Source organism: Gymnoscopelus braueri (assembly GCF_963280865.1).
Source record: "Gymnoscopelus braueri genome assembly, chromosome: 3".
In the NCBI taxonomy this organism is placed as follows: Eukaryota; Metazoa; Chordata; class Actinopteri; order Myctophiformes; family Myctophidae; genus Gymnoscopelus; species Gymnoscopelus braueri.
In genome coordinates this window covers 49,434,035-49,445,266 of record NC_137612.1, presented here as the reverse complement: position 1 = coordinate 49,445,266, position 11,232 = coordinate 49,434,035, and the positions used below count along the sequence as shown (strand labels likewise).

General features: G+C 40.8%; 1 protein-coding gene across 2 annotated transcripts in view; it reads right to left on the bottom strand.

The window, feature by feature from the left end:
* Nucleotides 1-2,248: 2,248 nt before the first annotated feature.
* LOC308082341 (protein FAM3C) overlaps nucleotides 2,249-11,232 on the bottom strand; it is an 11,440-nt gene continuing 2,456 nt past the window's right edge. Inside the window, exons 4-9 of one of the 2 annotated variants that reach the window (XM_080424060.1) lie at nucleotides 8,145-8,265; nucleotides 7,387-7,445; nucleotides 6,198-6,248; nucleotides 5,297-5,375; nucleotides 3,594-3,717; nucleotides 2,249-2,354 (exon numbers count right to left, since the gene is read on the bottom strand). In XM_080424060.1, coding sequence (XP_080280186.1) covers nucleotides 2,268-2,354; nucleotides 3,594-3,717; nucleotides 5,297-5,375; nucleotides 6,198-6,248; nucleotides 7,387-7,445; nucleotides 8,145-8,265 — 521 coding nt within the window. In that variant the 3' untranslated portion in view covers nucleotides 2,249-2,267. The remainder of the gene's footprint in view (nucleotides 2,355-3,593; nucleotides 3,718-5,296; nucleotides 5,376-6,197; nucleotides 6,249-7,386; nucleotides 7,446-8,144; nucleotides 8,266-11,232) is intronic. The other variant, XM_080424061.1, reaches the window with a different exon arrangement.

The following is an 11,232-nucleotide window of genomic DNA, read 5'->3' as shown; positions in this document are numbered from 1 at the left end:
TTGATGACCAGCGGACCGGTAGGCAGCGGTTTCCGGTAGGAGAAACAAAGGAGACTCTTTGCGTCTCCTCCGGAACCGCTGCCGGTCATCAAAATATTAGCTTAGGAATGCGACAAAAACAAACAAATATGGGGTGACTAATCGATAGAAAAAAAGGCATTTTGGGGGTGAACTATCCCTTTAAGTGGTAAAATATAAGATGCACATTAACAAAAAACAAAACATGAATGTATACACACTGACAGTGGTGTCAAACAAGTCTATGAAGCTATCTATGAAAAAGTTTAATCTGCAACACAATATTATACAATCATGTAATGGGGGGTCTCTGCTTCATCTCGGGGTGTTATTGGCCTGAAAAACATTGAAGACCCCTAACCTAGATTGAGTGAAGATGGGCTTCTACACCTACAGTATACCTGGACTGGGAGCATGCAGAGTTTCAGCAGGTTTGACTCATAGACTGTATAAAAGAGATGGACAAAGCCACACCTCTGCTTTCTACAGACCGAAAATGAAGCCTATTGTGTGCAATCCGCCATCTTTAATATATACAATCGAGCACGTCGGCTATCAAACGCTATTGCTTGTGACCAGACATGTGACCAAAGCGGGGGCGGGTCACCAGACATGTGACCAGGGAACCGGAAAACAATCCCCAAAGAATGCTATTGGTTGGGTAGCTTGTCAATCAAGAGCAGGGGCGGAGAATGAATGCTATTGGTTGTGTAGGTTGTCAATCAAATCATCCCGCCCCTCCTGGAGCATAGCCTCCTTTATCGTCAATCTTAGAATAAATGGGACCATAATTTAGCAAAACGCATATCATGATGAATGAAAGGAGACTTTAAACTATAGCGACTGGAAGCATAATAGTATTTATGACCATTTTTATTAAGGTAAGAAAATCTAGTCTAAAGTTTGTCAAAAACCCATCCACTTACAATGAGAGAATATTCTTTCTGACACCTGCAGGCCACCTACAGGCCATTCATATGAACTGTCTCTCTTCCGTATCGGCCTCATTGTAAATATGTCAGGCTGGCCCCTTGGTTTGACGTTGCGTTATCCCGCACAGCAGGCAAGAGAGCAAAGTGTGCTTCGATGTTGGAACAAAGTGATGCTGCTCCCCTCTCCTGGCTCCCAGCATCACTTCTACACACAGACAAATAAAGTTGCCAACTGGAACCAAAACTGGTTCTTCAGAGTGATGCCATAGAACAGCGGTTCGCAAACTGGGGGTTGGGACCCCAAGTTGTTTTTGGGGGGTCCCCAGATGATTAGCCTTATGTGCGAAATTGTTTTCTCACTCAACGTTAAACAAACCAACATACAGTATAAGTGTATACAGGGTATCTGCACATTTCTACAGTGACAGTTTGATGACTTTTAAGACCATAAAAAAATCACACCCAGTGTGAAGTGGGCGGTGTGGTCATCACAGTGGTCATCACAGTGATGGAAGGTCACTTTAAAAAAAAAATTTTTTTTGAAGTGCATAGTCCTATTTATAGGTTATTAGTTTCATCATGTGTCTCGCTAGCCAATCACAGTGCTGAATAGAGTCAGCCAATAGAGTCAGCCAATCACAGTACAGCTAGGGGTGTACTAATGCTAGGGGTGTACTGATTATGAGCCAATCACAGTACAGCGAAGGGTGTACTAATGAGGTGTCCCAACCCCACTTATAGGGGCGGCTACACCGCCCAAAAACAGTTAAACATTGTGAAAATTGTTGTGAGCTTGTAGTTCGGCTATTTTCACAATGTTTATCTGTGGAACCGAGTCAAACTGTTGCTTGTCAGGGTGTGGTGGGGGGGGGTCCCCAATTCAGCAAATATCATTATTTTGGGGGGTCGCGGTCTGAAAAGTTTGGGAACCCTTGCCATAGAAGAACCATTTTTTGGTTCCAGAGATGTATTTTTCGAAAATAGCAGATCTACAAGCTCACAACTGTGAGCTTGTAGATCTGCTATTTTCGATGAACGTCTGTCTATTAAGACATGGTTTAAGAGTTCAAAGGTTCCTCAAAGAACTTTGACCAAAAGAAAACGGTTCACTAGAACTAGACGAGGAACATGGAGAACCATTCACTTGACTAGATCAAATGGTTCTTTAGTGGTTGAGGGTTCTTTGTGGAACCATATAGCCTTTCAGAGTTCTGGTGGGGTCCTCGAAACGAAAAAGGTTTGAGAACCAGCGACGTAGAGAAAGTGCGTGTCATATTCCTTTAAGTCATTGTCTTGTAGAGTCTTGTCTCCTTTGTGTTACAGCCTCCTGGGAAAGCATCCTCCCACCTCCACCACCGCCGGCCACGCCCCATAAATGTTGGTTTTCGGGTCGCTAGTGGCTCGCTGTGTTGGTTGGAAACAAGAAGTAAAGACGTTAGTTTATCGCACCCCCCTGCGTTCATTGCATGTTTTTAACCCGTTAAAACCCGGGAACGCATCTGTGTAACCACTTTAACCATTATTTTAGACTTCAAAAATAGCAGATATACAAGCTCATAGAGCAGCAATGAGTGCTATGAACTTGTAGATCTGCTATTTTTGAATAATCGTGAAAATTTGTACAAATCTTTGAATATATATATATTTTTAAAGCGACATTTCTCAAATCTTTGCTTCTGGGGGGTCCCTGCAGGAACAACATATTTTGAGATGGGGGTCAAATAGCCTACATATCATTTTGGGGGTCCTTGCCATGAAAAAGTTTGAGAACCACTGATTATAGCACAGGGGTGGGCAACTTTGATGATGGAAAGGGCCACTATATTTCCACACTCACTCCAGAGGGCCACATTGCATATACTGTTTTCAAAAATAGCAAAAATAGCCGATCTACAAGCTCAAAACGTGTCGCAGTGCGACGCGTTTTGAGCTTGTAGATCTGCTGTTTTTGCTATTTTTGAATTGGAATCCTGATTTTATTTTTTGCTATTTTTGAATTGAAAAGTAACATTTTTATTTAATTTCAAATGCATTTAGTTATACTTATGTTAACTTTATGAACTTAAATACAAATACATTGGTCATAAAAGAGACAATAGAATTTTAATACTAGTCATTAAGCTACTAATATAGACTGAAGTAATTAAAGCGGGTCATGTTCGCATGTTTCGAATTGTAACAGTTGAAATCAATAATATATCAGTATTCTGATATTAACCTGCGAGCCACATTAAGTGAAGGTGGGGTGTAACACATTTTTTTGAGGATTTAGAAGACATTTGTAATCCCCAGAAGCAAAGATTCAAGGTACAAATGTTCACTTTAAAACATAAATATTCAAAGATTTGCACACATTTAAAAAAAAATAGAAGATCTACAAGCTTGTAGTGCAGCACTCGGTGCCGCGCTATGAGCTTGTAGATCTGCTATTTTTGAATAGCCAAAGAAATCTAAAATGACAATGACTCTTTGACAAAGTAGGCCTAGCTGGCCTAATTACCCACTTAAAGGAGTAGTTCACCCAAAAACGTACGTATTTTCTATCAATTACACACCCCATGAAGGCTTGAATTCATGGAGATTTTTTTGTTTTTATCGCATTCCTAGCCAATAATTTGATGACCGACTCCAAGGAGGACTAACCTTCTCAAATGGACTTTTCTCTCCACCTGCGCCTCCTGCAAACACCCAGCTGTCTCTGTGTTTCACTGTATTGATCATGGTGCTCCCCAGTCCAACGAAAATCTCTCTCATCTCTTCTGTCATCCTGAGGACAGAGCAGTGGTGGAAAAAGTACTCCCATTTTTTACTTAAAGGGATATTTCACTTTCGAACTTTCGCTTTTTTTTTCCTTCACTTTTTTTATCAGACACGCCCCCTTCCGGTACAAACCCATTGTAACTTCAAACTCCATTTTAACCATGTTAGATTCATCGGAAACACCCGTCCTTGGTTCTGGTGACTGCATTTCTTCAATAACCTTTTTCCTTTATTTTTTATAATTCTTTTTGAAAATGAAAAAAATTTAATCCAATAAAATAATTAAAGTAAATAGATGAAAAAAGTAATCGAAAAAACACGGCCCCCTCACGTATTAGGAGGGCAGGGTGAGTCACCAACACCAAGCAGTGGCGTTCCCAGAAATTACATTTAGGGCAGGCGAGATTTTTTTCTCGCGGGAGGGGGGGGGGGGTACTCGGGGAAAAATCTCGGGGGGAAACAAGTTAACAACAACACTACACTGACTACAAAACTGAAAAACGTTAATAAAAACAATATGCAAGTATAATCAATCAATCAATTATTCAGCGGTGGTCTCTTCATGTTGTAGTTTAATGGCTCAAGCTGCTCTCAGACTCAGAGCCCCTTTTATGCCAGGTGAGAACAGGTGATGGCCCAGACCCCCACACCTGGCACTCCTGGTACCCCATGAAGATAGAGGCTACATTTGCATCACTATAGGCAACGTCGCTCTGCTGAATGGATACGGTAGTGATTGGCTGCCTGCCCGTGTGAATGGAGGAGGAGGTCCGACGGCCACTATTCTCTTTGGATTTTTTTCACTGCCTGTTTTTCAGTCTTTTACTTTATTTTCTAGGGGAGGCTAGATTTTGGTTGGGCAGGTGGCCGCCTGCCCTGGGTCTATGGTGGGTACGCCACTGACACCAAGTACTGGTGTTTTGATGAATCTAACATGTTAAACATGGAGTTTGAAGTTATAATGGGTTTGTATAGGAAGCGGGCGTGTCTGATAAATATCAAATATCTAAATACTGAATTAAACGTCAAAACTGTCTGGGGGGCTCACAAAAGCCTGAGTAGACGATAAAATGACCCAAAGATTTTCTGAAGTCAAATATCCTTTAAGTTAAGGTATCAATACTCTGTTAGAAAGCACTCATTACGCATTATGTCCCATTTGGCCATTTCACAAGTTTTTAAATGTATGAGATCGGCTATTTTCAAATGGACGAAATGTATACAGGGTTGAAGTGGGTAATGTATATTTTGTAATAATAATCAAAGTCTATGTAAAAGTAACTATAATATTTGCCTCTGAGATGTAGTGGAGTAGAAGTAAAAGTATTGAACATTGTAAATACTCCAGTAAAGTAAAAAAAAATACTTCAAAATGTTACTTAATAAGTACTGTACTTGAGTAAATGTACTTAGTTACTTTCGTTCTTTATACATGTACTTCATGTCAAGTATACATTTGACAGAGCAACTTCCACTTGTAGTTGAGTAATATTTGACCGGAACGTACCACTCAAGCACTAGAGTTCAGTACTTTGTCTACCACTGACCATTTCAAGGGAAAATCACTGAGTTATGGACTCACATACTTTTTCGTCACGTCATCAAATGATGCGACCAAAACAATGGTTCCTGGTTGAATGGCCTTGAGGTACGCCAGAACGTCTTCTATCAGAATATAGGAGAAACACATATCGTCTCTGTCGGGTGGAAACTTCATTTTGCACGTCTTAAAGGGATAGTTCACCCTCAAAATAACTTTTTTTCTATCAATTAGTCACCCCGTGGAGACTTGAATTCATGGATATTTTTTAGATTTTGTCGCATTCCTAAGCCAATCATTTGGTGAACGGCAGCGGTTCCGGTAGGAGACACAAATAGTCTCCTTTGTGTCTCCCACCGGAACCGCTGCCTACTGGTCCGCTGGTCATCAAATTATTGGCTTAGGAAATTCGACGAAAACCAAAAAATATCCATGATTTCAAGTCTCCACATGGGGTGACTAATCGATAGGAAAAAAAGTACTTTTTTGGGTGAACTATCCCTTTAAGTACCAGGTCTTATGAGGTCTTATGACTTAACTTAAGACCTGTAGGCGTGGCCAATGCTGTTTGGCCACTCAAAATAGCCAAACAGCATTGGCCACGCCTCCAGGTCTTAAGTTAAGTCATAAGACCTGGTAAAATGTTACTTTTCAGGATTCAAATTCAATAGTATCAAAAGTAGCAGATCTACAAGCTCAAAACGCGTCGCTTCGCGCCGCGTTTCACGCCGCGTTTCGAGCTTGTGGATCTGCTACTTTTGATACTTTTGTATGACGCTGTAGTATGATCAAGTAGTAGGGCGTTAATTTAGGAAAAAACACAAAAAGTTAAAATATGGATATAAGAGGTTTCTGCCCGACAGCAACGATATCCTCAATTATACAATGTTGTTCATATCACTGCATTGAATTAGAAAATAAACTCCTCTGGCTGGTTCTCATCTTACCTCCAGTATTCATGTTAAATGAGGAAATGTTTGCTACTTTTCCATTTTCACCTGTAAGATAACAAAACAAATGTATATCTGTTGCTTGTGATGACACTTCTGTTTCATGGCATTAAAAAAAAATTATGTAACATGTATTATTGTTTTTTTTTTAATGGGCAACACCTCTTGTAGCTCCGTTGTCATTACTCATTACAGTGTTTGTCTATACGGAAGTACAGCTGAAAAAGGAATGCTGCAGGGTCCTATAGCACCTGAGGATAATTATTTTGGTTGTCAGAAACTGTTTATGTGAGTAAATACATTTCCAGTACATTTCCGGTGCCTATGTCATTTGGTGCGAGTGTCTGCAACAGACTCTTGCGAATACAAATAGTGCTTATAGTTTTTAGAGAAGTTGTCCAAAAAAGAAAAAACACATTTATGTGGAATCCTCATTGTGAAAAATATACCAGTGAAAGTTGTTTTATTGAAAAGGTATGACTTTAAGACCTACAGCATTATACTTCTTCTTACACAAATAGTGAAAATAGCCAATCTACAAGGTCACAACGCATTGTATCGCAACTTATTGTGAGCTTGTAAATTGCCAATGTCTTTATTTAAAAAAATCTATTAACATTTTTGGCAAATATGCCCAAAACAGGGACACCAGGGTGGGTAATATACAGTTTTAACTAAAGGTAGGGTAAGTGATTTATTTACTTAAAATAAGTGTTACATAGGTAGCTCTATATTCTGATAGTACTCATTGCTATAGAGTGTTTGTTCAGTAAAAGGAGTCTCCCATGTCTCTCCAGCTCTTTATTAAACAGAAAGTGCATTTTCAGTGCTCTCTCCTGATTGGCTTAAATTGTGTCACCAACTGAAAATGTATTATATTCTGTTAACTAAAGAGCTGGAGAGACCCATGTGACCGAACAAATGCTCTGTAGCAATGATTACTATCAGAATATAGTACTTTAACCTTTTAACAAAAACAAAAAAAAATACCAAAAAATATCACTAACCCTACCTTTAAATAGGCCTAGTTAATTAGTGATATTATCAAAACATAACCATCAAACTTATCAGATTGATTCAGTCTGACCAGAGGCATGGATGAAACATATCCCCACCGCCCATAAACATAAATGGGATATCAAAAGCAGAGGCATGGATATGGATTCACTCCTCATACGCTACTCACCATTTATCAGCACTATGTTCAGTCCATGTGCCACATTGTTGTACACATTACTCATGATACTGTTGAGAGAAGAACCAAGATTAGATTTAATATAGTCAATCACGGTCGATTATTTAACCCATTAAGACCGGGAACGCATCTGTGCCATTTTAAGATTTCTTTGGCTATTAAAAAATATCAGATATACAAGCTCATAGCCCGGCACCGAGTGCACTATGAGATCTGATTTTGATATTTTTTTTAATCGTGGAAGATTTGTGCAAATCTTTGAATATATATTTTTAAAGCGAACATTTATAAAATATTTTGTTCCAGGGACCCCAGAAGCAAAGATTTGATTTCGAAATGTTCACTTATATATAAATATAATACTCAAAGATTTGCACACAGTTTTTTTTTTTAAATAGCCAAAGTATAAAATAATGGTTCCAGTGGATCCAATGTAGTTATTATTTAGTCACAAGCTCTTGTTAATACTTTTCATTAGTTACATTTTCACAAGCTACAAGCTAACAACGCATCGACGCATTGTGAGCTTGTAGATCAGCTACTATATTTGCTACCTTTGACAAGTAGGGCATTAATTTTCGAAAAATATCGTCTCTGTCAGGTGGAAACATGATATGTCCAAAACTGTTACTGTAGAAAGTAGCAAAAGTAGCAGATCTACAAGCTCATAAGGCGTTGCTTCTCGACTACTCTCGACACAGAGGACAACAACACCTTAACCTTTGAGGCGTACTGTGCATGATACGTACGTTTTCCCGTCGAAGCAGATCTTTGGGCCCACGACGTCAGCTGCTCCGCTGCTTATGTGAAAAGCAAAGTGGTCTACGGGACAGCGTCTGGACAGGCTGCATTTATGAGGGGTTGGTGGAGCTGAAAAAATAACATAAAAACACACTAGATGGCACACACTAAAGCTGCGATTTTGAAACCTAGTTAGTTACCTTAGTTTAACCAAATCTGTACAGTATAGAGCGTCGCAGTTCCCGCCCACTTCCTGTTTTTTTTGGTGCCGGAAGAAAAAACTCAATGCATTTTTCCATTGACATTTCCAAAAATATTTATATCTATTAATTTAAGCCTCGAATCAAGCCATCATGACATGACATGAATCATGACCATAAACGTTTGATTCTGTGATTTTTTTTTTGTTGAAAACGGCAAAACAAAGGGTATTTATTAAATATAGTATATCATATAATTAAATATAAAATAAAAAAAAATCACAGAAAAAAACGTTTTATGGTCATGATTCATGTCATCTCGTGATGGCTTGATTCGAGGCTTAAATTAATAGATATAAATATTTTTGGAAATGTCAATGGAAAAATGCATTGAGTTTTTTCTTCCGGCACCAAAAAAAACAGGAAGTGGGCGGGAACTGCGACGCTCTATATGCTAGACTCTAGCGGTGGTTCTCAAACCTTTTCATGTCAAGGGGGACCCCTAAATTGGTACGGACCCTCATCTGACAATGTTTTCGAAGTGCTGCAAGCTTGTAGATCTGCTATTTTTGCACAGCCAACGTATAAATGGATAAAGCGGTTAAAATGATTGCAATGCTACATTAACTACTTTTGCTGGGGACCCCCTGGTACCCCAAGGACAAAGTATGGGGAGCGACTGTAGCATAGCGGGTCCTGCTAAACCTTCCCACAATCTCCAGGTGAAGGGGTTTTGAGTGGTCGTCCATGACAGCGTCCAGCTTCCTCGCTACACGCACCTTCATCACCTCCCCCACCCCGTCCAGGGTAGTCCCCACGATGGAGCCATGCTTTCCTTGACCAGCCTATTCAGGTTGCTTGTGTCCCCGGCATTAATGTAACAGCCCCCCCCCCCCCCCCCCCTCCCCCCCCCCGGCATGCAATCGCAAAGAAGAGGGCACTAGCCATTACAGACTGATAGAACATCTGCAGCATCCTGTTACACACAGACTGAAGGACCTCAGCTTCCTCAGAAAAGAACAATCCACTCAGTCCCTTGCTGTAGAGGCCATCAGGGTTGTCAGCAGTGATCAAATTCTGATTTTCTAAATCAGAATTTGCTGTCAAAATTAAGACTGGTTGTCAGTCCAGTCCAGTTGCTTGTTCAAGTGCACTCCCAGAAACTTGTAGCTATATCCACAATCTCCACCACCTCCCCGTGAATGACACTAGGGACCGGGGGGGGACCCACTTGCTCCTGCAATGATCCACGAGCATCTCCTCGGTCTTGCCGGAGGCAGTTCACCTCGCTCCACCTCACAAAGCTCCCCTACCGCGACGTCGTGCGACGTCGTGTTGTCACCTGTGATGCGAGCTGACAACGACGGTGTCATCTGAGTAGGCCTGTCACAATTATTACATAATCGCGTAATCGCAATTATTTGAGATAATCGCAATTATTTTGCATAATCGTCATAATCGTTTCGATGTTGAAAATGTTCCAAAAATTGCGGAAATAGCAGATTTACAAGCTTAGCAGAAATAGCAGATCTACAAGCTTACAGCGCGAGCTTGTAGATCAGCTATTTCTGCTATTTATATATTTTTAAAGCATTAAATGATTAAATATGTCAGTAATTTCATTGAATATTTAAGCTATTTGGCAAAATAAAGGCAAATAGAAATACATGTTTTATTCATTATGTTCCAAAGTTCAATACCAAAAACATAATTAAATCGTTAATCGCAATTATTTGTGTAGACAATTAATCGTCAACTTAAATTAAATGATTACGCTGCCTGATGCTGACGGTGTTGTTGTCCTCTGTGTCGAGAGTAGGCCCTTTTCGGAGGGATACGATAAACATTCCCTGCACGACATGCGCGTGGTCGTGGAGATACGCTAGTGCGTTTCCAATGGATGAAATGGCTAGTAGAGGGCTACGGCGCTTGGCTACGAAAATGTTCTGCAGGTCACACTACGTGGTATATAGTGTAACACGGTAGAACACACCACTGGGTAGGCCCTATTCAGCGGGTAGATGGTTGCATCCTCGTCAAGGTGGTCTCTCACCGGAGGTTTCAGGTGCTGCAGTACCAACCACTACAGAAGGCCGTCATGACCAGTGAAGTGAGGGCGACTGGCCTATGGTAGTCGTCAGGGTCATATCCTGTGGTACACCTCCTTCTTGCCAGCACTGGCACACAGGACCTCATACAGCGGAGGCAGTATAGGATGGTCTTGCAGCGCTTCATCAGGTTTTGGGGGGATCCCGTCGCTGCCTGGTGCCTTCTCTGCGGTCAAGCTGTCTTATGGCATTGGTTCTCAAAGTCGGGTCTGGGGACCCCCAGGGGTCTTTAGGGGTGTTCCAGGGGGTCCCCAGCAAAAGTGAATACAGCATCACAATCATTTTAACCACTACCATTTATACGTTGGATATTCAAAAATAACAGATCTGCAAGCTCAAGCTTGTACATCAGCTATTTTTGAACATTTTCGAATAATTTTGATTTTTACAAAACATTTTCAGATGGGGGTCCGCGGCCAAATATATACCTATACCTATATACCTTGCTGAGCTCCACAAGGGTTGGCTCTCTATATATAGCTCTTCCATAGTTGGTAGGCATGTAAAGGCATGGAGGGCAGAGGGAGACACGTGTATCTGTCTGGAGTCGAGGTCCTATTAGTAGTTGTAAAGAACATTCAGGGCATATTTGCCAGTATTAGCCATAAATAACACCACAAGGGGGATCATGGCACGATGCCCAGAAACCTATATAAGGGGATGAATGACCCATTCAGTCCCGACCTTTAGTGACCCAGTCGATCCCAACTTTCCCATATATGGAGATCCCCATAGATGGAGACAACCAGCCTCCCCAAGTCTGACATCATAGAATCTCCTAGACGGCT